General features: G+C 43.0%; 1 protein-coding gene across 20 annotated transcripts in view; it reads right to left on the bottom strand.

Moving 5' to 3' along the window:
* PLEKHA5 (pleckstrin homology domain containing A5) overlaps nucleotides 1–27,529 on the bottom strand; it is a 294,700-nt gene extending 267,171 nt beyond the window's left edge. For all 20 annotated transcript variants that reach the window (XM_050967965.1, XM_050968002.1, XM_050967954.1 and 17 more), the window contains exons 1-3: nucleotides 27,422–27,529; nucleotides 27,261–27,337; nucleotides 23,359–23,416 (exon numbers count right to left, since the gene is read on the bottom strand). In XM_050967965.1, the coding sequence (XP_050823922.1) occupies nucleotides 23,359–23,416; nucleotides 27,261–27,337; nucleotides 27,422–27,510 (224 nt within the window). In that variant the 5' untranslated portion in view covers nucleotides 27,511–27,529. The remainder of the gene's footprint in view (nucleotides 1–23,358; nucleotides 23,417–27,260; nucleotides 27,338–27,421) is intronic.
* Nucleotides 27,530–27,743: the final 214 nt, after the last annotated feature.

The following is a 27,743-nucleotide window of genomic DNA, read 5'->3' as shown; positions in this document are numbered from 1 at the left end:
ATATTTAACTCCCATCACAAGCAAATGGCAATACATACAACCATGGGATAACTAAGAAAAACTTATTTGCTAAAATTTGACTATTTTGGATAACAGATTAATAGACAGCTGGGAGCAGAGCTGTTCATCTGATTTAATAAACATTTACCTTATACTGTTTTATTTCCTCTTGTTTTACTGATGCTACTAGGACAACGTTTTTATTTTTACAATTCATCTGTCCATTTAAAAACTAATCCTAAAAGGAACCTAGTCTGCATGCACACAGACATGGGAAGACCAAAATATGCAGTTCAACAACATGCAGCTCAGAAGTAGTAAAACTCTTAATACAATTTTTAATGTGTTAGATATTTATTCTGTACGCCGGTGGTTTTCTGCATAGAATACATTTATTTGTTGCTTCAGAATGAGCTGTTTACTTTATGAAGTTTTAATTTCAGTCTTAAACATGTCACCTTTAGAAGGTAATTATTATGTATAAAACCACACCTTTGAATCTTTGGCCATATAGTCCAAGTCTGATAAATTTCACTAAAATGATTTATTCCATATATATTTAAAATCTTTTAGTTCTAGTTCTGCACTCATCCCTTCCCATCAGCCTATTACAGAGGAGTTCAATACTTTAATCCATTAAGAAAATCGAAATCCACCATTTGATAATCATATATATCTTCATCTTAAGATCACAGAAGTCTCTCACAAAACTGCAGACAAAGCTGCAGGCATGTTGGGAGAGATCTGGAGTACACTGCAATGTTTCCAATAAAGTATTGCATATTTACCTCTTGGAACCATGAACATTGCATTTACCTTTCTTCTGGCTTTAAAAAAAAGCAGCTTATTTTCAATTTAAAAGCAGTGAAACAACTGTTCAGCTATTAAAGTCATAATTTTATGCACTTCTCCCACAGACATTATCACATCATCTTACACTTTTGGAGAGAACAGGGAAGAGTGTGACTGTTAATGTACTGGACAACAGAACATGAACACTTAAGCCCCTACCACTTGTTCAATTGCCATTCTAGAGGACAGACAGCACTTAAAATCAGGCCTAATTTACACTCCTACATGGATTCAGCTGCAAAAATAACAGAGTTGCAACCATGAAGATTAAAGAAGAACTGGGCACTCTGACTTCCAAATTCTACAAGACTAAAATTCAAATAAAATATATCCCTGAACTAAGCCAATCTCATGGTATACCACAAAGTGGAAGACCAAGGTCAATTACCAAACTCTAGTTTATCTCTCCATAAAGCTAGAAAAAGCACTGAGTTAGCACCTAGCAGGATATGATTAACTTATATCTGCGGGATCATTTGGCCAATTAAAAAGCAACAGTGATTAGTTCTGTATGATCTTCAGAAGAATGGCTGCCATAGGCTGAGATGGGAGCAGTATGGTCCTCAAGGGTTTTGTATGAAGACCATGGGACTAAAAAATACTGTTTTTAAGTTAAGTGAGTGGATGATTCTTGCAGAAATAGAATTCCTCTCTTTTTGGGGGAGACAGGGAAGTTAGGGATATGGATTGTCTATTACTACATATTTATATTGTGATGTCATTATACTAGACATCATGCTGACAGACCCGTCGCTGCCCTAAGAAACTTCCAGTCTAAAGTCATGCATCATACAAGAATTGGGGATCTTCCAAATATATGCAGAAATTTGTATCCACATCTTTTTGTTAGCTAACACTGGTCTACAATTTTTGAGAAGTCGTCTGCTTTCGAGATAAAATGTGATATTTATTATGTATTTTGATGTGCTGAATTCAAATATGACAATTAAAACTGATAAGTATCTTAGAAACAGTAGCCAAGTTTTTACATTTTATGTCTATGTATATTGTGTAGATAGTAGAGTTTTAATCATAAATTGTAAACCTAGGTCTTTTCATGTGTTTATGTTTGCTTTACATGATAATATTTCACCTGTCCTGTTTATGTAACACTTTAAGAATCAGCAAAAGGGTTATAGAAATAAAATTTATTATGAAACAAAAGACAAAAAAAATTATGTACATAGTTTAGTCCTATTCAGTGTCTACTCGGCGCTTCTTGGCTTGTCTCTTGTATTCATTAAATGGAGCATCTCTTGTCACTGTCCAGCAATAGTCTGCAAGCATTGATGGGCTCCATTTGCCCTGATAGCCTGCCAGGAGATTCCACTGCTGTAGTCTGGAGCCCAACAGCTCTGCCTTACTCTTGGGTAGTTCCAAAGCCCTGACAAGGTCATTCAGTTCACCTTGTGTTATGAGGTGTGGTTCAGAGGAGGAGGATGGGAGAAAATGTGGGTCCTGTGACGTTGATGGTTCAGGACCAGAAGTTTCATCCTCTTCCTCCTCCTCGTCCGACTCAAGTGAGAATGATACTGGTGCATCAGGAACCGGCTGTCCTTCTCCGCGGGGTACTGGGCGTATAGCTGATGGAATGTTTGGATAATGCACAGTCCACTTTGTCTTCTTTGACACACCTTTCCCAACTGGAGGCACCATGCAGAAGTAACAATTGCTGGTATGATCTGTTGGCTCTCTCCAAATCATTGGCACTGCAAAAGGCATAGATTTGCTTTTCCTGTTCAACCACTGGCAAAGATTTGTTGCACAAGTATTGCAGCATGTGTGTGGGGCCCACCTCTTGTCCTGATCCCCAATTTTGCAGCCAAAATAAAGGTGATAGGCTTTCTTAACCATAGTGGTTATACTGCACTTTTGTGATGCAAAAGTCACTTCACCACAAACATAGCAGATGTTATCTGCACTGTTCACACAAGTACGAGGTATCTCTGCTCACTTTGGCTAAACAGAAATGTGTCCCTTTGCAAAATCAAACACTGACAAATAAGACAGCATGACACTGTATGATTTCTAGAGCTGATCTAGGGCAATTTGTTCAGCAGAGTGATGTAAGCTTCGTTATGATTGCATCATCCACGACTTCTAGGAATAACATGATGCAATTCATATCATGTATGACGCAATACCAGCTTCAGATTGCATCATTCATTGTTTTGCCTCAAAAGCAAGTACTGTCCAAACCCAGTCATAGATTTATTCATAGATCCAGTCAAAGATGTATTTTAGTCATTTCTGGTTTAAATTGAGATCCCTTCCCCTTATAACTCACTTATCCTCCGCCATTCCCAAGTCAAGGGTCGTACATACTGACCCAATAGCATATGTTGAAAACTAGAGCCAATCAACAATTTTAAGCATCATTTTCGTTCTCAGTGACCCAGAATTAGTAAAGTTGGACTACATTTTTTTCAGAAGTATTTTGGCTGTAGAGCAGTGTAATCACTCTTGCCACCATTAAGTTGATCAATTTCTTAAAGTGAGTTTAGTGAGAGTGCTAGAATCCTGAACTAGCAATATTTAACAGTGTCTGATGAGCCAATCCTAAATTAGAACAGCAAAACATACTGCAGGTTTCATTCTAGGCTGCAGGATTTTGCCACAGGCACAATACTACTGAACTGACCTCACAGCATTTGCAATTCCCCCTTAGGAAAGCTTGGCATCCTGTCTAATTGAGGGAAATCATGTCTAATGCTAGTTTTGTTACTAGAGCTAGAAGCAAACAGAAGTAACAGTGAAATAGGAGAAAGGAGTTCCCAGGGCACATATCAAAAAGAGAGAAGGTCGAAGAGGAAAGGAACAGAAAAGTGATAGACATTAAAATTTCCTGTGAAAAATAAAAAACCTTGTTTATGTAGTAGCAAGTGCCCAGAACAGCAGATTCAGACTTTGAAACAGAGAAATGATAAAGAAGGGCCAAACCGTTTGAGTCAGGTAAGAAAGCCAAGTATATTAGAAGAATGAACCCTATTCAAAAGCACTGATAGATCACTAGCTGACACACTGCCTTGGGTTTCTGGTGGCTGGTGTAGCTATTAGACTAGTATAAAACCCTATCAGACAAAATTTACACAAATGAAGCATGATTTGTCCCATTGCAATTTACCTGGTTTAAAACCAGGGTAAAAAAATGCAAGTGTAAATTGAGTCTATACTAATGGTTTACAATAATGAAGATATTCAATGGCAAAAGCTACGTTATCTGGGGGCTTGGCTACGCTGGAGAGTTGCAGCGCTGGTGGTGGCTTTACAGTGCTGCAACTCACACACCGTCCATACTTGCAAGGCACATCCAGCGCTGTATCTCCCTGGATACAGTGCTGGCTGTAATCTACCTCTGCCTGGGGAATAACGACTGCAGCGCTGGTGATGCAGCGCTGCTCTGCCAGTGTGGCCACCAAAAGCGCTGTTATTGGCCTCCAGAGATATTCGGAAATATCCCAGAATGCCTGTTCAGCCACTCTGCTCATCAGTTCAAACTGTACTGCCCTGGCCTCAGGTGACCCACTCTTTAAATGCCCCGGGAATTTTAAAAATCCCCTTCCTATTTGCTCAGCCAGGTATGGAGTTCAATCAGTGAATCTTTGCAGGTGACCATGCCTCCACGCCCTAAACGAGCCCCAGCATGGAGCAATGGCGAGTTGCTGGACCTCATTAGTGTTTGGGGGGAGGAAGCTGTGCAGTCCCAGCTGCGCTCCAGCCATAGGAATTACGATATCTATGGGCAGATATCAAGGGCCATGCTGGAAAGGGGCCATGACCGGGACGTGCTGCAGTGCAGGGTTAAAGTGAAGGAGCTGCAGAGTGCCTATTGCAAAGCCCGTGAGGGAAACCGCCGCTTTGGTGCTGCCCCCACGACCTGCCGTTTTTACAAAGAGCTGGACGTGATACTTGGAGGTGACCCCACCGCCAATCCAAGGACCACGATGGACACTTCAGAACAGGGGGGAGGCGGAAATCGAGAGTGAGGGTACTGGGGTAGGGGGAGACACCTCAGAGTCCCAGGAAGCATGCAGCCAGGAGCTCTTCGCAAGCCAGGAGGAAGGTAGCCAGTCGTAGCAGCCAGGAGTTGGTGAAGGACAAGCAGAGGAGTGGGTTCCCAGTAAGCGGCTTGTATTTTCAGGATGGAAATGTTTCGGGAGAGGAGGGAGGGTTAGGGCTGCATGCATGCATGCCTAGATGTGGAATAGTACATTGATGTGGTCTATCACGTCGTGGTAATCGGCCTCGGTAATCTCTCCAAAAGTTTCAGCCAGAGCGTGGGCAATGCGCTTGCGCAAGTTTATTGGGAGAGCCACTGTGGTCCTTGTCCCAGTCAGGCTAACGTGTCCATGCCACTGTGCCGCGAGGGGTGGGGAGGACCATTGCTGCACACAGGCAAGCTGCATAGGGACTGTCATAAACAGATAGTTAAGGGTTAATGTCTTTTACCTGTAAAGGGTTAACAAACAGGGAACCAAAAACACCTGACCAGAGGACCAATCAGAAAACAAGACACTTTCAAATCTCGGTGGAGGGAAGTCTTTGTTGGTGTTTTTGGGTTTGGCTTTGTTCTCTCTGGGTCCTGAAAGGGACTAGACGTGCAACCAGGTTTCTTGCCAATCTCCCTGCTACAATCTCTTATATATTCAGAATAGTGAGTATTAAGTAGAAAGGCGGTTATAGTCTTTTGATTGTTTTCTGTATTTGCAAATGTGTCCTTTGCTGAAGGTATTTTAAATTGTATTTTGCTGGGGGGAGGCTTCTCTCTAGTGTCTAAGCTGTAAGACCCTGTAACTTTTACCATCTAAATTACAGAGACAACTTTTACTTCTTTTCTTTCTTTTTATTAAAAGTTTTGCTTTTTAAGACCTGTTTGATTTTTTCCCCTTGTTGAGGCTCAAGGGAATTGAGTCTGTACTTACCAGGGAATTGGTGAGAGAAGGGGGGGGTGGGGAACAAACCTGATTTCTCTGTGTTGTGATTCAAGGAGTTTGAATCACAGTATCTTCCAGGGTAACCCAGGGAGAGGCAACAGTGAGGGAAAGGGTTTACTTTCCTTGTGTTAAGATCCAGAGGGTCTGGGTCTTGGGGGTCCCCAGGCAAGGTTTTGGGGGGACCAGAGGGTACCAGGCACTGGAATTCCTGGTTGGTGGCAGCGCTACAAGTTCTAAGCTGGTAATTAAGCTTAGAGGAATTCATGCTGGTACTCCATTTTTTGGACTCTAAGGTTCAGATTGGGGATAGAATACCATGACAGGGACCAGGGCACAATCCGCATTGCTGTAGAAGACCCTCCTGCTCTTCCCAGGTGACCCGCAGCAGTGAGATATCTTGCAAGATCAACTCCTGTGGAAAATGTTAGGAGACTGTTCAGTGTAGGTGCCCCCTGCAGCTGTTTGCTTTCCCTAATGCACAGAAACCCCAGTACAGTCCAGGAGCAATCAGTCCTCCTTACTCACCATTTCGGGGCTCTGGGGGCTATGTGCGCTCTCTTTGGCATGGGAAAATTATGCAATTGTGAAGACTGTATACTCCTTCACTCTGTGGGAACAACTGAGATATAAACAATCTGCCTCTGTTAGCTGTTGCCTTTTTTGCCTTTCTGCAAGCAACCTTAACTTCTCGGATGCCCGTGTTATCAACAGCTCAAAGACTCCAAAACCTCCGGAAGAAGCCGCAAAAAGCAAAGATGACCTGCTGCAAGCAGTTATGGATCACTCTGCCAGAGAGAATGAAAAACTGCAGGACTGGAGGGAAACGGAAAGCAGGATCCACCAGAGAAATGCAGCAGCCAGGAAGAAAAGCACAAAGCAGCTGATAAGCATCCTGGCGCGCCAAGTGGACTCTATCCAGGCGCTCGTAGCCATGCAGGCAGAGCACTACCATGCCGGCCCCCAGCCCCCGTTCGAAAGCTCTTTCCTTTGTGTCCCAGTGTCAGCTCAAAACCCCCTTCCCCAGCATCCAGGTTCTTACCACCACCAGCTGCCCCCAACACCTGCACGTTCACCTACCAGCCCTGAGAACTACGACCCTTACTCTCTGCACTCAACCCCCATCACCATGCAGTATAGGCATCATGAAGTGCAGCAGTCATTGCACAGCACTCCAGACAGGACATATTCAAACCTGTGACTGTACAGTTCCCCACCGCACCCCCCTGCCCTTTTAGGTTCCCAAAACGCTGTGTGTCTGTCAATCAAGTTATTTTCTTTCCAATAAATTAATTCTTGACTTTGAAAACAGTCTTTATTATTGTAGAAAGTCAAAGATACCTTAGCCCAGGAAAGAAACAGGCGCTGCAAATCAGCTTAGGAAAAACAGATTCCTACTAACATTGTAACCACTGCACTTCACTCCCGTGCAAGGCACCAAACATTACTGTTGGTTTTCAGCCTCAAATTCCTCCCTGAAGGCATCCCGAATCCTTGAAGCCCTGTGCTGGGCCTCTCTAGTAGCCCTGCTCTCTGGCTGTGCAAATTCAGCCTCCAGGCATTGAACCTCAGAGGTCCATGCCTGACTGAATGTTTCACTCTTCCCTTCACAAATATTATGGAGGAGGGTACAGCACGCGGATATAACCCCAGGAATGCTGTTTTCCCCCAAATCTAGCTTCCCGTAGAGACACCTCCAGCGACCCTTTAAACGGCCAAAAGCACACTCCACAGTCATTCTGCACCAGCTCAGCCTGTAGTTGAACCGGTCCTTGCTCCTGTCAAGCTTCCCTGTATACGGTTTCATGAGCCATGGCATTAAGGGGTAAGCGGGGTCTCCAAGGATCACAATGGGCATTTCGACATCCCCTACTGTGATCTTGCGGTCTGGGAAAAAAGTCCCGGCCAGCAGCTTCCTGAACAGGGCACTGTTCCGAAAGACGCGTGCATCATGCACCTTTCCAGGCCATCCTGAGTAAATGTCAGTGAAACGCCCACGGTGATCCACAAGCGCTTGGAGAACCACAGAGAAATACCCCTTGCGATTAATGTACTCGGATGCCAGGTGGGGTGGTGCCAGAATAGGAATATGTGTCCCATCTATTGCCCTTCCACAGTTAGGGAAACCCATTTGTGCAAAGCCATCCACAATGTCCTGCACGTTCTCCAGAGTCATGGTTCTTCTTAGCAGGGTGCGACTAATGGCCGTGCAAACTTGCATCAACACTATTCCAATGGTCGACTTTCCCACTCCAAACTGGTTCGCCACCGATCGGTAGCTGTCTGGAGTTGCCAGCTTCCAGATTGCAATAGCCACCCGCTTCTCCACTGGCAGGGCAGCTCTCAATCTCGTGTCCCTGAGCCGCAGGGTAGGGGCGAGCTCAGCACAGAGTCCCATGAAAGTGGCTTTTCTCATCTGAAAGTTCTGCAGCCACTGCTCGTCATCCCAGGCTTGCAGGACGATGTGATCCCACCACTCAGTGCTCGTTTCCCAAGCCCAAAGGTGGCGTTCCATGGTGCTGAGCACGTCCGTTACTGCCACAAGCAATTTAGTGTCTTGCGCGTCAGGCGAATCAATATCATCGTCTGACTCCTCACTGTCACTTTAGAGCTGAAGGAATAGCTCCACTGCCAAATGTAATGTGCTGGCAACATTCATCAGCAAGGTCCTCAGCAGCTCAGGCTCCATTTCTAACAGAAATCACGCTGCAGACTCACAATGGCGCCAAACTGCTTGGAATGTGTAGCAAAGCACCACAGGGTGCTGGAACAGGAAGCAGAAAGACCTGCACCCTTACGTCCCCTTCCCACAACCCACAGCGCCAAAATGGGACGAGGTGCTCTGTGGGATAACTGCCCACAGTGCACCACTCCCAACAGCGCTGCAAATGCTGCAAATGTGGCCACACTGCAGCACCGGCAGCTGTCAGTGTGGCCACACTGCAGCGCTGGCCCTACACAGCTGTACGAACACAGCTGTAACTCCCAGCGATGCACAAATGTAAGTGTAGCCATACCCTCACTCTGTCTCAGTAATATCCTGGGATCAACACAGCCACAACACTGCATGAAGCATTAAATGAAAGTCCTAATTCTGGATTATCTGGATTTCATTAAAGGGTTATTCTCAACTTCTGAGCATTATTTTCATTAATAAAATAAAACTTACAATAAGAATGTAGAAGCTGTGCAATGAGTTACCATATAAAAATCAAGTTGGATTAAAATATTTATATCAAATGACATTCTCCCCATCATTAAAAAGCTTAGATATGTACATGTGCTTTTCAGCCTGCCCTAAAAGTTAACAAATCCCAATTATCTTGAATGACAAGGGAAGGGGTGAACTAAATTACATACCAGAGGATCCCTCACTGAGCCCACACCCTCCTGGCCCTAACTCCCTCTTGTTTAAACCAGAAGGCTATTAGCCCAAGCTCTTCAGTCAACTGACTCTTTCCCTGTGTCACACTGCAGCAGGTGTGCACACTCAGTTGAAGATCCACCAGAGAAATGCAGCGGCCAGGAAGAAAAGCACAAAGCAGCTGATAAGCATCCTGGCGCGCCAAGCGGACTTAGGGCTTTATACATTAAACTTAAGCTCCACCTGGAAACTCACAGGAAGCCACTGCTTGGTTCAACAGAATTCTTCTGACCTCCCTTTATTGTTCACAAAAGTCTTTACTCCTGCCTATAAAAATCACAGAAGGATTCTTTTCCAGCTGCAATCCTAATTTGTGAGTTCATCAGCATGAATTTCTTTGCAGCAACAAAAACTAAGGACCCTAACCAGAGATTCAAAGGGAGGTGGAAAGTACTGGTTTTTTAATTAGCTGCTGGATCCAGGAGGACTTTTTGTTGTCCAAAGCACAATGGGAATGCTCAAAGGCATTGGAAAGCCTGCATTTCTAGTCAGACAGGTCTGACACTCACCTGAAATATGTTAGATCTCATCCTAATTTTTTTTTATTGCCAACAAAGCAACCGGGAACTCTTTAGTTTATTGCTCAGGATGTTTTCCCAAGATATGGCATTCAAGGACACCATTTGGAAATGTTCACTTCTTTTTCCCATAGCGTATGAAAGACTAATTTTTGTTCTGATTTTAAACAGTGATTCATAGAATATCCAAGTTGGAAGAGACCTCATGTTAAGTTACAATGTATAAAACTATAACACCCAATTTCATGTAATTTGGGGGTTGGTGAAAAAGAAACATAATGTTCATGTAAGACAGTTCAGCACCTCTTAATACATGTTCTCCCGGCACAGCACTAAACCACTGTTGGAAATGAAAGGATCCACAGGCACCAGAGGACTAACAGGAAAGAAATAAGTCATTTTACCTGCAGCACTCATAATGTAAGATACTATTAAAACTTAAAATTTCAAGTCTACTGCATTTTTCACCTTTAAGCTGTTTGTTCAGTATCTGATATTATTGTCCAAGGTGAACACAATACAGAATTCATTTTTGTTTCTGGTCAACTTCATCTGCCAATTCTCTAAATACATTCAATATTTTGCAATCTTTGGGTTGCAAACATTGTAAGGAAATGTCAACATTGCTGAAGAGTTTGTTTTAGATTTTCTGAAATCATTCAATTAAATATTAGATTTGCTGAACAGAACAACAGCATAAAAAGATGAGACTGAAAGAGAAGATCTGGTCACCTTTTCTCAGATAGGTTACATGGCAGAATAGCATCACACCTCTCATCTCACTTCCTCCCTGTCGGAGCACCACAGACACTTTACAGTGGAACCTCTGTGGTTCAGAGCTGCCAGCCTAATTCTGTACTCAGACAGTCTGAAGAAGAGGGAAAAGAACATTCTCTCTCTGGGGTGGGGGGCAACACGACTCTGTGCCAGGACTGCTAAGTCACTTCATCAAGAAGGGTCAATCATGTGCTTTCTCTTGGGTTCTATGCATTATGGCAAAAGACAACAGTAGGATCAATGGCAAGTCAGTTTTGTGTATGATGGACCATCATCTCAAGAAACCGGTACCACTTTAAGTGGATCAACCACATAACATTTCTTTGGTCACATCTTGTCCTTGAAATTCAATGAAGGAGGAAAGAGGAGAAGTTAGAGATAGTTGGATAAAATAGAACCTTGAAAAATAAAGTTGAGGTAAGTGTTAAATTTTGTAAAAGCGGTAGTAGTGCCTTAGACAATTAGCATAAGTTTATAAGACTCCAAACCAGCTCAAATCTCTACCAGGTACAAATTTTAATTAGGTCTTTTTCCATTGTCAAGGATGGATTTGTAATGTGGATATTGAATACAACAGTTAATTATGACACTAAGAAAATATTCTTAGATATGTGATTCAACAAGCCTTTTGGACAGTTATTTCTATCATATAAACAAGAGGATTCTAATTTGAATGCCAAATCCTCTCTGAACGTTCAGTGTAAAAACCTGTTCATTTTCTCAAACACTGATCAATTCATAATTTAAGTATAGATAATTGGACGCAGTTAGAATCTTCATCAGTTTCTGTAAGAACTGCTTCTCAAATCAGGTTAGAAGGTATCATAGATCATAGATTATTAGTGTTGGAAGGGACCTCAGGAGATCATCTAGTCCAACCTCCTGCTCAATGCAGGGCTAATCCCCAAATGGCCCCCTCAGGGATTGTAATACGGAGGCTAATGAATTTTTTCCCTATTGGATGTTTATCATAAAAACAAAAATTATATATGCATCTAACCTATTTTATCTTTATGCTGTTAAGACAGCTATTAAATAACCTTATTCTGAATTATGAAAATGATGGCTCAAATATATATTTTTGTTGGTGGTTCTCTGTCTTCCATCTCTGTCTCCATTAAGGGTCAGAACCAAAAAATTTTAGTGTTTAGAGGAAGTGTATTATGTATCTCAAATTTTTTTAATGTCAGCAAAACTAATAGCAACAAACAGTTTTGGGCCTCACTACCTGGAAGGAAAAAAAAAAAAAATTAAAAAGCCACCATACATCTATCTTAGCCACAACAGACCATTCTTCCTCATTTTTTAAGTTAATGGGTTTTAAAAATACTGCTTGGTGTTTCGTATATAACAGGGGTAATCTATTTTTGTCAAGGTCCAAATTTTTTTGTCAATGTATAGTCAAGGTCCAGATTCCAGAAAAATATAAAAAACACGAGTAAATAAAAAGCTTTTGCAATCCGTTCAAAAGCATCTGGCGGTCAAGATTTGCTCCATGGTCCGCTTATCGACTACCCCTGTATTGTATTGCATTATACTTTGGTCTATACGCTTTCTTCCTCTAAATTAGATGCACAGGAAAGTTAGTTGCTACTTTTTTTTTTTTTTTAAATACATTCAGAAAGACATTCTCCAAGACCATTTTAAACAAATAAAAATTCCTAGACCCCATACTGCATTTAATACATGTGTAAAATCTATGGACAAAAAAATATCTGCAACAAAATGAGCTACAGAATAATGTTTAGCTGGTAGTTCAACCCAAATGAAAGTATCAGAAATTATGTTCTGATTGTGCAAGAAATGCACTATAATTTTTAGTGGTTCTACTTAGTCAAATACGTGGCAAAGCATAGAAGAGAATCTTAATAATTTTAAAGCAGAAATATTCATTTTACTCAAAGGTTTTTAAGATGGCATTTTAAATCAAAATATTTATTGAATATTTTTCTTGGTTATTTCATATTCAAAGATATTTGAATATCAAGATATTTGTTTGACATACTGCAATATTTTCAGCTAAGAACATGCAAAATTATAGCAGAAAGAAGCACTTAATGACTAACTCTGGTAGTAAATGGATTTGCAATAAGCTAACTTATTAAGGTAGATTGCTGGATAAAGTATCTCTGCCTACCAATAATCCACAAGTAGTTCTAGACAAAATAGTCCATATAAAGAGTGACTAAAATATCTTTAATCATAAGTATTTTGGAACTTGTTTTCACAAACTCCTTTACCATTACTAAAAATGGATGTTTGCCATATAAGTTTTCAAAATCTTGTTTTAAAAAATTATCCTTTTTCCAGTAAGGGACTTCCTGGGTTTGAATGGAACACTTGGACACAATTTTATATGCCCAAAGGATGTAGGTTTAACACAATCTAAAAACATCTTGTTTGTAGGGATTTGTGATAGCTAGCATTTGATTGGGTTATATATGTTTTAAACTTTTATTCTTTTTTTTTTTTTTTAATTATCCTTGTTATACCCTGATATTAAGATATTCCAAAGGAAAAACTGCTCAGTTCACTAAAATTCAAAAACAAAATTCAGTAAGTCGACTTAACTACCTTGATCCCTAAAGAACAAATGTACAAACACTGAAATGTGTATACTAACTGAAATAAATGTTATTTTCCAATATTTACACTGTAGTTTGCTTTTTTCTCATTTCAAAAGTGGACAATGATTTAATTTCCTGGTTCTCCTGCACTTAAGACAATACTGGTTGGGTTCACAACATAAAAGAGCAATATTTTAAAAGGGCTGGGGGGGAAAGAAAAAAAACACTGACCTACTCCTGGTAGCAAGTCTTTCCTGGCAGTCTGGTTGGGGTATTTAAGCTTTAAATTTTCTATTAATCTAAACTTTCATTTTTTAGGTATCAAAGATAACCTCACAGATTTGAACTGATGCAGTGCTTCCTTCCTCCAGTCCACAAACAATTAGTGCCTTTGCACCTCATCACCACTTTCCCTCCAACTCTTTGGGAAGGAGAGTGAGAATATGCTGCCCCCGTCCCTCCCACAACCTCCTTTCTGAAGGAGGCAGTGAGAGAAGAAGAGCAAACAATATTCAAACTGAGGGCTTGTCTACATCACAAAGTTGCAGCGCTGGTGAGGGGGTTACAGCGCTGCAACTTAGGAGGTGTACACATCTGCAGGGCATCACCAGCGCTGCAACTCCCTGTTTGCAGCGCTGGCCGTACTCCTGTTTTGTCTCGGGTGTAGAGGATCCAGCGCTGGTAATCAAGTGTAGACACTTACCAGCGCTTTTCTTGACCTCCGTGGAATAAGCAGGTATCCCAGCATACCTGAGGAAGCCTCTGGTAATCAAGCAGGTCTCCTTCCCCGGTTTGCTCTCGCGTTCCCCGAACCCCAGTGCAAGCAGGTCTCCTTCCCTGCGGTTTGCAGGGTGGTTCGGGGAACGCGAGAGCAAACCGCGGCGAAGCTGGTCTCCTTCCCCGGTTTGCTCTCGCGTTCCCCGAACCCCCCTTGAAGCCGCCCAACAGCGCTGCAGTGTGGCCACATCTAACACCACTTGCAGCGCTGGTTGCTGTAAGTGTGGCCACTCTGCAGCGCTGGCCCTATACAGCTGTACTAATACAGCTGTAACAACCAGCGCTGCAAAATTGTAGATGTAGACATACCCTTAGACACTTACTTGACAAAGGATATAAAAACAGATAATCACATACAGACAGCACCATGGCAGAAATCCCAAGCAGCTAGAGTTTTGGGGCTCATTTTCCAACTAGGTACTATCCCTGTACCTCACTGGTGCTCACACGGACAGACATGGCACTTTAGCCTGAACTAAACTGTGCCTCTGCTATAATGGACATTAATTCACTATAACAACGAGAGCTAGCACACTGTAGAACAGTGCTAGTCAAAGTGGTGGTCCGTGGACTGGCGCCGGTCCGCAAGCCATTGGCTGATGGTCCGCAGCGAGTTTCCAGAAAAGAGAGAAATAATAGTATAAATTTAAAAATCACACCCGAATTCCACCAAGAATAATCATCAGTTGATAAAAGTCAACAATATTAAATATTATGTTTTCAGAAGCACATTACAATATTGACAAACAAACAAAATAAATCTGCCAATTTTTATTTTATTCATTATATTGTTTCTGATATAAATTAATATTACTACAAATGTTCAAATAATATTTTCTTGGATCTAGTCATTTTATACTATCCGCCCAGATGCACAGCCTTTCAGTCAGTCTTCAATGTATTTAAATGGGAACATCTCCGCACGTACGCCACACTCCCATTCCAATTAATACAGTGAAGAATGTTAGTTTTTCTGATCTGATGTGCTACGTGCCTATGCAAAAATAATAATATGGTACCGGTCCCTGGGAAATTAGGAAAAAACACTGCCAGTCCGCCACATCATATAGTTTGAGCAGCACTGCTGCAAAACACATACAGGAAAAGCAGGCTTATCACAGCACCAGGACAGACTCTGGTTTCTGACCCAATGTAATAAATTATAAACACTCAGATTAGAAAGCAATAAATGAGTTTAAAGTGAAAAATTTTAAATGTGTATTGGGATGAAGGCTAATATTTGGATCTGAAAAGGTTTCACTGAAGAGTAACTATACCAAATATTTATTTTTCTACTCTAACACATTCCAAAGTTTCTGGGCTGCCAATTCAGCTCTTTTAGTACTTTATTTCAGTCAGAAAAAGTTACCAAGGATACTTCAAAAGAGGCATGGAGGTTGGGGGAAAAGGAAGGAAAGGTCCTGAAAGAACTGACTGGAAAACTAGGGAAAAAGATGACAATACTTGTTAAGCACCAAAGAGATTTTTCTTCCCTTTTAGTTTCCTGTTCTCGTTCTTCAACAGAAATACTGGTGTGCAAATTAGTTCAGATTTATTTTTTTCTAATGGAAAAATCAATGCATCACTATGGTCATAACAACTGCACTAGCCACCCACACAAAGTTATGATCAGTATTTGCTTCACTATTTATCCTCCTTTCACATGTAATACCAAAACAAAGCATATTCACCCTCCTCATTACCAATTCAACAACAGCTAAGATTGAGGATGAGATTGAAGCATCACCTTTTACAAAAACTACTGAGCCATTTAAACTTGATTAAATGAGAATATTAATTGGCTAATAGAATGCTGCATTCAGTATCTTAAGCATCTTCTCAATTAATTCAATTTAATTTTCATCTCATATTGAGAAGCTTTAGTTAATTTAATATACTATAGAGAGAAGTTTAACATTTACAGCACATGTGATTACACTGAATACTGCATTTTTACATACTAATAAGAAATAGCAGGTAGTTAGTTTATTTTCTTCACCTAATTTTCAAGGCTATCCTTACTATGAATAAGACATTTTATGTCACACACAGTGTAAAGGTACATACAGTAAAACTATTTCTTGATTTTCATGTTCAGCACTCCACTCACTAGAGAAAGAATCAAGGGATACCTCTGAAGTATGTTTGAATATTAGTTGTTGGGTGGTTGGTTTGTTTGTTTTTTTTAATATATTTAGTAGTCATCAAGGCCAACCTAGACCGTAATATTGTGTACACACATAGGTATCATGGTCTCATTAACTAAAGTATTCTAATTAACATAACTGATTGTCACAATGTAGACACAGACTGAACTTAAGACAAAGGAAGTGAAGCATAGCGAAGCAGGGACAAGAAGGGAAACAGTAGTAAGCTCCATCAGTTACAAACTAGAATAGCTTTCTTTTTTAATTTTAAAACTTCCCTGTCAAACCATATAGCCCTGTGCCTTCTTCCATTTCCCCATCCTAACACATCCCTCAGCCTGTGCCGCTTCCCACAGCCCCCATTGACTTGAAGTAGTGAACCGCAGCCAGCGGGAGCTGCAATCAGCCGAACCTGCGGATATGGTAGGTAAACAAACCAGCCCAGCCCACCAGGGGACTTACCCTGGCAGGCCATGTGCCAAAAGTTGCCAATCCCTGACCTAAAGTATAGTGCTTGGGGCATGACATTTTTCACAGTCCTGAGTAATGTAACTAAATGGATCCAATTTTTAAGAGCAGACTAGGCTTCATACAGAACAATCCTTTTTACTTGTAATCCCTTATCCTTCTGAATTTCAGGATCCATCTACTCTGGGGATTGCACCCACCAGTGTATCTATATGGTACAAACTCTAAGCACAGACATGTGAAACCTCTACATGTTGCAGTTTGCACTGGTATAACTTCTCTGTCCAACCTGGGCTTATAATATCTTGCCTATCTACACTGGGGTAAACACCAATGCAACCAAATCAGTGATTGGCCATTAATTGCTTAATTAGCACAATTCCTTACAAAAGCCACATGGAGCTCAGGGGCTGAGCTCCAAGTTGTGTGATGCATGCCTTACCACTTAATGCAGCCACTCTCAATCGGGGGTCCATAGCCCCCTGGGGCTCCACACGCCCTTTCAAGGGATCCACGGGGCCCCATGGATGAAACCCAGACCCCGAGCTCTAGCACCGCCTGCGGGGCTCAAGCCAGGAGACACGGGGCTGAAGCCCCGAGCCCTGTTGCTCCCTGTGGGGGTCAAAGCCATGAGCCCATAGGCAGAGTTGGGGGCGTAGAGGGCACTGCTTCCCCCCAAAAACAACCTACAGCGCAAGAGCACAGCAGTCCCAAGGGCAGCACCAAACCTTCCCCCCTGCTCTGGCAGGTGTCATGGTGCAGGCAGCTGAAGCACTTCCTCCTCCCTCTCCTGCTGGTGCCCTGGGTTGAAGCTGCTCCTCAACTCCTGAGTCCCAGCCCCGTTTCTGCCCCGGTTCCGTGGCTGGCAGACCTCTCTGGGAACAGAGACCACACGGGAGCCCTCCAAGCACACAGCCCCAAGTATCCCCCTCCTTGCGCCCTGAGCTACCCCCTGCTCACATACAGCCCCTAGCCGCCCCCTCCCGGCACCCTAAGCTGTTTTCAAATATTTTGAACTAAGTCCTCCACCTCTGAGTTACAATTTTCGATTGCACCCCACAGCCCAACACAGAAAGGCAGATGGCCTGATAAGGTGAGTCGGGGGTAGAGATGGCACTCCGTCTCTGGACTGCTGGCCCCTGCCCCCACTCCCTCCACAAAAAATAGAAGTCAAACTACTCCTATGCCCAACGCTCCTGTCCCGAGCCATCCCCCGCCAGACCTGGAGTTTTTATAGCACATTGAGGGGGGCCTCAGGGGTTCTCAACCTTTTACTCTCTGATTTAGTGCATACTAGTGCTCCCACCCAGTCTATTGCCGCTAGAGCTGCAGGAGGGCTACAGAAGAGACAGGTGAATTTAAGGCCTTGTCTACATGAACCTTGCACCAGTTTGCCTAAAGAGGTTTCTTTTAAAAACGGTTTAGTTAAACTAGTGCAAAGCCCTGTGTGCACATTGTTAAACTGACTTTAAACGTTGCTTACAGAGATGTACTTACCAGTGCAAACTAAATTATATAAAGGTGGTTTAAAATCAGTTTAAGTATGCCCACACAGGATTTCTGCTCTGGTTTAACTAAACCTTTTGGCCAAAGAAAATAGTTCAGGCAAGTTCTAACCAGTTGCAACTATTACAGGTCCAGCTGCATCACAGAGTCTTCATTTGTAATTATAGCACAGGCAACAGAAACCAATGCACTGTTGTCTTGGGAGTCTACAGCCACACTACTCTACCACCACTAAAATTCTCACTCATCTTAATGGTGTTTACTTTGAAGTCTATGAAAACTCAGGCCTGGTCTACACTAGAAAATTAGCTCTGCATAAGTACACTCAGGAGTGGGAAAAATTCACACCCTTGAGCAGCACAGTTAAGCTACCTTAAGTCCCAGTAGACAGTGCTAGGTCTGATATAAGAATTCTTCTGTCAACCTAGCTGCTACCTCTCGTGGACGTAGATTACCTATGGCAACAAGAGAATCCTGCCTTTTGGCATAGGTAATGCTTACACTGAAGCGCTACAGTGGCACAGCTATGGCACTGTAGCACTAAGTGTAGACAAGCCCTCAGCCCTTACTTACTCTATGATTTCAGTTACTGCGATTGCTGCAGCAACGCAACTCGTAGCACAGACCCATGCAGCTTACCATCCGTGAAGCATTACACATGATATGCACTTCTGTAGCTTAACACCAAAACTTTAATGTTTCTGCAATATGTCGAATCTCAAGTCTTAAGACATCTAACACTCAAGTCCAAGAGTGGGATTTAAAAAAAAAAAAAAAACCCTTTCTGAAGAAAGTCTGGAATTTTTGCAAGCCTTTCAGATTCTAAAGGAAACCCAAGTTTTATTCTCTCTGGAAGTCGCATTTGATGGTATTTGGAGGAATTGGTGGTCATGTAAAAAAGTTAGATTCAGCTCAAATTCTAATGTACAGGGCACCTGCATTTCTCAGCAAGGGAAAACTGACACCTTACACTATCCAAATGGTATAGACAGATGTCTCAGCAGCACACAATCAAGAATGAACTGAGACAGACTGAACATCCCTAACATCCCTAAAAGTAAACCTTATTTTAAATTTGGGAGGGTGGAGGCATATTGGCAGTTATCTGTATGAGCGCTGTAATATCTAAGCTTGCAGTGCCACTACTTATTCTAGAACATTTCACTTTCCAGCGCTGACAATCAGCTCTTAACAAAGATATACAATTAGCTCAATCCCCAAATTTACTGGCATTCCTATGGCACTCACTGCCACAATTTCAGCTCATTTATGCAAATTAAATTTCTCCATACTAGCTTAATCTTAACTTGTTTGAACACACCATGTGAAAGTATTTACCTAACAAGTGAGATAACTGAAATGAAATGCAAGTGATAATTGGAAGTATTAATTCTACTAACAAATTGTTACATGCGAAAGTGTTTTTTCAGAGAGAAGTGTACAATTACTAAAAAGAATGGGGGCAAACTGTAGTTTACATGCAAGTCATGTCTCACTTCATAATTACTTAACAGCTCAGTTTTCTTTAACTAGGAAGCAGAGCTGACTGCATACATGTCTAATTTTACAATTTTCATGTACAAAAGTATGTAAAGTCTATTCAGGAAAAAGAATACATGCAGTCATTTTAACAATGTGATCCAACACACTTGTGCAGTGCCACAACAGCTGTTCTAAATAATTGAAGTATACAACAAACTGATAAACAAAGTATACTAATAAAATACTGAACAGATTGGAAAAACATATTGCTTTCAGTTATCAATGAGCTTTGGCCATTGACATTCCACAGTAAAAAGAGACAGCCTCTACCTCTACCATGCTATTTAGTTTCAGTATTGGATTTCTTCTACTAACCCAAATTCCAAGACAGTTCAAAGTCCTACTCCCAACTCATTAAATAAATCTTATTCAAATTCTTCAGATAGAATCTCATTACCCAGAGCAAATAGAACCCTATTTACCTATCTGTGCTTTAAAATTAGCATAGACCCAAAGTTAAGTAGAAAATCTAAAATAGAAACATGGAATAACAAACTTCACTTATTCTGAAAACGAAAATATGCACCCCAACAAATGTTCTTTAAATAATCACATTTCAATATAGAATGTAATCTGAGACATTTGTTTAATGCCAGTCTTAAGCATGTAGTTAAGATTTGCTTGATGCATATTCTCCTCTATATTACCTCAATTTGATTACACAGCATTTCTAAAAAAAATTCATTCAATATTCTAACTCGGGAAGGGCAAACTACAGCTGGATTCGGCTTGTCAGGGCTTTCAATCCAGCCCATGGCACAGCGGGGCTAAGGCAGACTCCCTGCCTGCCCTGGCCCTGCGACACTCCCAGAAGTGGCCAGCACCACATCCCTGTGAGCGGGCAAGAAGGCTCCGTGCGCTGCCCTTGCCTGCAGGCACCACCACCTGCAGTTCCCATTGGCCGGGAATGTGGAACCATGGCCAATGGGAGCTTCAGGGTTGGTACCCTCAGGCAAGGGCAGCGCGTGGCAGAGTCCCCTGCCCCACCCGACCCCAGCTCCAAGAGCCACTGCTGGACATGCTGGCCACTTCCAGGAGCGGCGCAGGGCCAGGCAGGGAGCCTGCCTTAGCCCCACTGCACACCACTGCCACCCCAAACCTGCTTGAGGTAAACAGCACCAGGCCGGAGCCCGCACCCCAAATCCCTTCTGCACTCCACACCGCAACCCCCTGCCTTGAGCCCCATGCCACAACCCTCCCACACCCCAAGCCTCTGCTGAGTTCTCTCCAGCACCCCGCACTCCCTCCCGCACCCTAACCCCCTGCCCTGAGCCCTACATTCCTGGTCCTGCATACAATTTCCCCACCCAGATGTGGCCCTCAGGCCAAAAAGTTTGCCCACCCCTGTTCTAACTCAGCCAGCATATTTGAAATCATATTTCAAAAGTTACATTCAAGTTTCCTAACACAAAAATATTTTCACCTATTTTCTCTTGGAATACATTATAGCATACCATAGAGAAAATTTACACATGTGCACGGCTAAAAACACCAACGCAGAGTTCCACTAACTTCCGTCTACTCCCTGTTTAAATACAACTTAGGATCATCTTCTCTTTTACAACCTTTAACTGGGAACAAAGACAGAACAAATGGTCTTTTTCCTATTTTCTTATTTAATAGTAATCCACAAGAGTCTAACATTTTATTTTCTATTATTGTTCTAAGTGTTAAATAGTCATTAAGATGACTAGTTCATTTTAGAGTATCAAAACAATGCATCCACATAAAATATTCAGGAGTAGTGTTACAGAGAAAACTGCCTCACACTATGATCTTGTCCATACTAGTGCCTCCCTTTCCCATCTAACAACCCCTATTCTCCACCAATTGTGGGAGCACAAGTATAGTTTGGGTTCAGACAGCTGCATTATAACATATCCAGACTTGCACTGCACAAGTTAGACAAGACTGGTTAAGGTACCCTGTCTACTATACCACTCATTGTTGCCAATGCTTGTGGAGCTGAAAGGTAGAAAATTTTATGGAAAAAAGCCAGCATAGTATAAAAGTGTAAATAGTCTCAAATCCTGCATTTACCAACAATGAACACAAATTAAAGCCAAGAACATCATTGTTCATCCCTTACATTTTAAAGTATAAACTGATACACTACTATATTGCTATAACATGTCAAGCACATTGCAATGAAATGCACCATATATTCTCAGAGATGCATTAAGTATAATATTTAACTATTTGGTGTTGAAAGTACCATCAGCAACGTGTACTTCAGAAAACATTTCTAATAACATCCTATGCCACAAGAGCTGTACGTTTGAACATTTGCAAAAATGTGCTTCTCACTATGAACAGCATGATTCTTAATTAGCAGGTTCCTGACACAGTTCAGAGCAATTTTAAACATTTTCTTTCTTTATCGACTCATTTTACAGCATTTCTACCTAAAGTTGCATGAATGCATTATAGTAGAGGAGCCTTTGGAAAGAACATTTTAATATTGACAATCAAGCTGCTCAGAACTACAAGTCACAGTCCATCAACAATCAGACCTTTTAATATAGCTTGATACAGATTCCAATTGCAAGTTCTGGTATTACAATCAAAATCAGAAAATTTAAAATCAGTTCTAAGAGATTTATACAGTGGGTCAGATCAATACAAGCATTTATATTCTACCAGTCACTTGCCATCTGGCACAACTTAAATATCAAATACCTTCCTCAACATTCACAGAAGAAAACTGCAAAGAAGAGTAGAAAAATGGGCAGTAGTCTACCGTTCTTACATTAGTGGTGCTTACTCACAAGAGTTGTCCCATTTATACACTACTAATGCAAGTAAGGGACGTATATAAGACCACAATACACTAAGAAATACCTTTGTAAGTCTGAAGATGTTTACAGTATGTTGGAGTGTCTAAGCTTGAACAGAAGAGGAGGATGCACTACTCTGTATTTTACGCTGTTGTGGTTTTTTGCATGAGAGGGGTGTAATGTAAAATATTCCATTCACCTGGCACTGAAAAGGTTTTAAGAGGTTCGCACAGATCTGATACCTACTTTGGACTTAAAAAGAAAAAAAAAAGGCAGCCTCACCTCTGTTTCCTCAGTTAAAAAAATATTACACAAAACAACTGAAGTGGACACTTCCCTGAACCAATCATTTAAGGAAAAAAAACAAGGCGGGGGAAGCAGGGAGAGACACGGTTTCTTCGACCCAAATATTAACATATAAAGAATTCTGAAAACAGCTTAACGATCAATTCATTCTATTCTACTATAAAAATCTGGTCAAGTCATAAAAACAAACTCATCTCATTAATCAAAGACAGACATTTGAAAAAACTACTTTGAGAACTGTGCTAAAGTTCCAATATGACACATTTAAGCACACAATGGTAAATGCAGACTGTTTTTTCTTTTGCAGAATTTCTAAAAAAAACATAAGATAAAAGAAAAAATCAGATTAAAACCAAAACTGACTGTTTAGTGGTTTTAAAATATAATTACTATAAATATGATGTTTGGTAGCCAGGAAACCTGTCCCAACAAAAGATAAAAAAAAATTGAAAACTGTCCTTCTGAAAACTTTTTAAGATACACACATCACATAAGCACATATGTACACAAACTCAGGCTTTCTTGCTAGATGGGTAACACATACGATAGTTTCCATCTGCACCTGAAATGCTCAACAAAAGATATCTAGACACTAAGTTCAAGAAATCATTGCAGTCACAATGTAGAATAAACTAAATAAAAGTTCTCTGCTATAGTACAGTGCACACTCTTTTTAAAGTGATTATTAATAGCATTGCATAGCATATACAGCCACCCTTAGGAAATTTCAAATTTTAGTATCTTGACAAACTATCATTCAACTCACTTTATGTAGTATCTTGCACCTTCAAAAGTATATGCTTCTTCCCAACCTGTGGGTAAGTCTAGAAAACAAGAAGTGATACATCATAAGTTTTAAAGGCTAGACTAGTACAGAGTTACAGCAGTGTGCATACCTGGCCAATATGTACCTTTGTCTACATAGAGAAACAAAATTCAAACTGTTAAAGATTATATATAGAGTCAACAAAAAACTTGTCTGGACTTAAACCATTCCCTGTAGTTAGGGTCGGCTTTAGGAAGTGCAGGCCCAATTCGAAAATTTTCGGCGGGGCCCTGGCAGGGATGACTTTAAAAAAAAAAAAAAGTGGAAAAAAAAGCCTTTCATTTCTTTCATGTATTATTTACTTTCCATAACTATACAAATAATAAAATTATAAATTATGTACATTGCATCATATATGCTGTTGATTGATTATTAATCACTGCTGTTTCACATGTGTGGGTCCCAGCTGCTCCCTGCCCATCTCATTGAAGCAGGTGTGCAGGGTTACTGTCCTAGAACTGCAGGGCAGCAGTGGACATGGGGCTGGCTGGAGGCAGGGCAAGGGGTGCAGGGCTGGTTGGAGACAGGGGGTGCGTGGGGCGGGTTGGCTTCAGGCAGGGCTGCGGGGGGATGCAGCAGGGGTTGGCAGGGCTGGAGACAGAGGCAGAGACTGGCTGGCTTCAGGCAGGGGGATGCAGCAGGGGTTGGCTGGAGAAAGGGCAGGGTGTGCAGGGCTGGTGCGGGCAGCAGTGTGTGTGGGGCTGGCTGGCTTTGGGCAGGGCCACGGGTGTGTGGCAGGGGTTGACTGGAGACACAGCAGGGCGTTTGACAGGGACTGGCTGTGGGCACAGGGTGCAGAGCTGGCTGCAGGCAGGGGGAGTGGGGCTGGTGTGGGCAAGGCAGAGGGTGCAGCAGAGGCAGCTGGAGCCCCAGCTCTTTAAATAGCCCCCAAGCTCCCTGCTATCCCAGGGCTTTGGAGGCTATTTAAAGGGCCTGGGGCTTCCCAGCTTCTACCCTGCCCTGGACCTTTTAAATAGCCGCAGGAGCCCTGGGGAATGCATGGGGGTGGCGGGGCTCTGGCGGCTATTTAAAGGACCGGGGTGTCAGAGGCAGGCAGCTGGAGCCCTGACCCTTTAAATAGCCCCCGGAGCCCCTCACTATCCCAGGGCTCTGAAGGCTATTTAAAGGCCCGGAGCTCCAGCCGGGAGAGCAGGGCCTCGCTGCGCTCCTGCCGGGAGAGCGGGGCCTCGCCGCGCTCCCGCCTGCGCTTCGCTCAAGGGAGTGGGACCACGGAAGACCCCTGAGCAGATCGCAGCCAGGGACCCGGGGTAAGTTTAAAAAAAAAAAAGTCTAAGGCGTGGGGCCCTCTTTGGCGCAGGGCCCGATTCCTGGGAATCGGGCGAATCGGTCTAAAGCTGGCCCTGCCTGTAGTGTGCAAACAATATAAATGGTTAAATGTAAATTATATTACCATTTTCAGAAGTAGTAATTCAGGTAAGGACATATGTAAACCCTGAAGCTCTCCTTCTCTTTAAACAATAATTGAAATTGTTGCAGGCCTAATCTTAAAAAATAGTAGTTTCAAATTACTTGGTAAGGTAAAGATTTAAGCAAATCAATTTACAAAGTTCTGCAGTGCGCATAAGTCACATGCACCCTAACAAGCATGATATCCTCTTACAATACACCACAGAAGATATTTGTTTTATATTAGCACAGGTACATCACTAAGCACTGTCTGTAAGACACACACATCAACTTTCTTGCAGCATTTACAATTCTGTTCAACACTGCATGAAAATACATTTACCTCACATCTGGGGGGAAAGAGGTAACTTATTTTTTCCCTCTGTTGAGTTTCCTAAGCAAAACGAGTCAACAAGGCAGAAGCCTCATCTAGAGAAGTAAAATCTTGATAGAATAAACTGAAGGCCAGATTTTTAAAGGTATTAGATGCCTGAAAGTCCCACTAGCTACATGTTAGGTGCTTAAATCCCTTTTAAGGTATCTGCCCCTGAGGCTGTAAAAGGTGGGGATTTTGTGTGGATTTAAGGGAATAAAGGCTACTTAAAGATCACTTCATGATATATCGCAGTCGGGGGGCGGGGAGGTAGGATCTAGAGACTTTTGATAAAAAGACATGGGGAAAGTATGGACCAACAGGATGCCTCTCCAGCGTAAACAAGAATGGCCATCACATGGAGAAAGAACAAGTCTCTCATAACTGGTGCTCTTACAAAGTAGATACTACCTCAACTCTCAAGGGATGCGGACTTAAAAGAAGACAATCAATCCCCTGCTAACAGTGTAAAATATTTGAATGATGTTTTTTGCAAAAGTGCACGTAGATCAGTTATTTGGGCAGAATCCCTCTTTAAGACTGAGACGTCAATTTAGGCTACAAAACCAAAATCAGCCAAAATAAGTTACAAAATTCGGTCTACATACAGGAAATGAATGAACACATGTGACCATTAGAACGGAAAATACAGATACAGGTTTGTTTTGTACACGATATGCACCTGTTATCATATGTACATGATACCACACAGAAAATACTTCACACTAATGTTAAAAGAAAATTTAAGTTTACCTGCCAATAACTCCCCTTTTAGACCAATACCTGAATACTGCATAACAAAACTGCTTCCTCTAAAAGCGGATAATGGCAAACAAGGAGGTAGAAATAAAAATCAAGCATTTAAGTGATTAGGATAAAACATCAGTGATTCAATAGAGCCATTAACAGTTATTTAACGAGGAATTCATGTGTGACTAGCAGCAATGTCCAACAGCAAATGTATCTCATGTACATATGCAGCTTTACCCCTTCATAGCGGCTTTAAGATAATTTTTCAGTTAATATGAATGCTAATTACACAGGGAAAGAGCATGAAACCAATGGTTCTACTTCCTGCATTTCAAAGGCTCATGGTTATAACAACTCACAACTATTCACTGCAGATAAAAGTGTAGGGAGATTTAAAATAAGAAACCCACTCCCCTAACTGTTCCCAACTCACAGGAAAAGAAGAAAGGGAGAGAGCACAGTCAATGTTTTTCAATAATCCTGCGTGATATTTTAAAATAAAGAACCTCTTGAATGCAAACATGAAAGAGGAATACTCCAATAACTTGCTCAGTTACAGATTCTCCTTCTCTCACCCTATAGTTTACACGAACGAAAACAACTACATTTATAAACACACACAGCCTCCTAAAGGCATTTGCAGCCTGCCTGCAGCTCCAGCAGCGAGAGTTTGGCTCTGGGTCTCCAGAGCGTCTGCTGAAAATCCTCCTCCTCCTCCTCCAGCACCTCCTTCTGCTGCTGTTTCTCCCGAGAGGAACAAACAGCAGCCACACAGGAGACGGATTCCACCCCCAAATTACTCCTCATGCTTCAGCCCCTTTTCCTCCTACCCATGCCACCTCTGTCACTAAGAAACACGCACACGCTCTCAGCCTAGATTGGAAAGGGGGCGGGGGGAGGTTTCTGGGTGACTATAGTTAGTGGGCTCTCCCTAGGCATTTCTAATTACACCTATCGCAATTCTCTTTAGGTGCCAAGGTCTCGAAAGGAGGGATGAGGAAGCAGCGCTGCTGGGGGGTAAGGTGGGTCTGGGGGCGAGGATGCAGCTGTGCGGGCTCTGACGGGGGAGTAGGCAGCGGTTGGGGGGGGATTGGGGGTGGGGTGAACAAGAGGGTCTGGGGGAACAGAGCAGGGGTGAGGCAGCTCCAGGGGGTGGGGCCAGCGGCGGGTGTGGGGTGAGGAGAAGGCTGGGGTGGGGTCGGAGGAGGAAATGGCTGGGGCGGGGGGAGGCGAAGGCTCGGGAGGGAAGGGGGCTGGGGGTCTGCACTAGCAGGCGGTCGCTGCCCCAGCGGGGGGCGGGCGGGGCCGTTACCTGCGCTGCGGCGGTGCCCGGTGATCACGGCCTCTCCGGTGTGCGGGTGCAGCCAGGTCGTGCTCTTCGCCTCCTCGCTGCGGGGGGGACACAGACACCGGGTCAGTCAGCGCCAGCCCCGCCAACGCCCCGCGCCCCGCCCGGCCCGGCCCCGCACTCACTTGATGAAGAAGAGGCGGCCGCCCTGGCTGATCCCGTAGCTCCAGTTGCCGGGCAGCGAGCACAGCCGCTCCGCGCTCAGGTCCGCCATGGCCGAGCCGCCGCTACCAGCGCAGCCGGGGAGGGGAGTGCGCGCGGCCACGAGCGCGGGCGCGTCACCGCCGCCGCCAACACCTATGGGGGAGAGAGGAAACCGCACCAACCGCCCGGCCCCGCCCCTGCCGCCGCGGGCACGCGCTTGCAGTGGCTGTGAGGGGCGCACTGGAGCGGGATGGGTCAGCGTCCTGCAGGGGGCCTGGCGCGGGGCTAGTGCCGAGGGCGGCG

The sequence above is a fragment of the Gopherus flavomarginatus genome, chromosome 1, assembly GCF_025201925.1.
Source record: "Gopherus flavomarginatus isolate rGopFla2 chromosome 1, rGopFla2.mat.asm, whole genome shotgun sequence".
NCBI classification, from domain to species: domain Eukaryota; kingdom Metazoa; phylum Chordata; order Testudines; family Testudinidae; genus Gopherus; species Gopherus flavomarginatus.
Note: the sequence above shows the minus strand (reverse complement) of the source record. Positions and strands in the feature narration are given on the sequence as shown.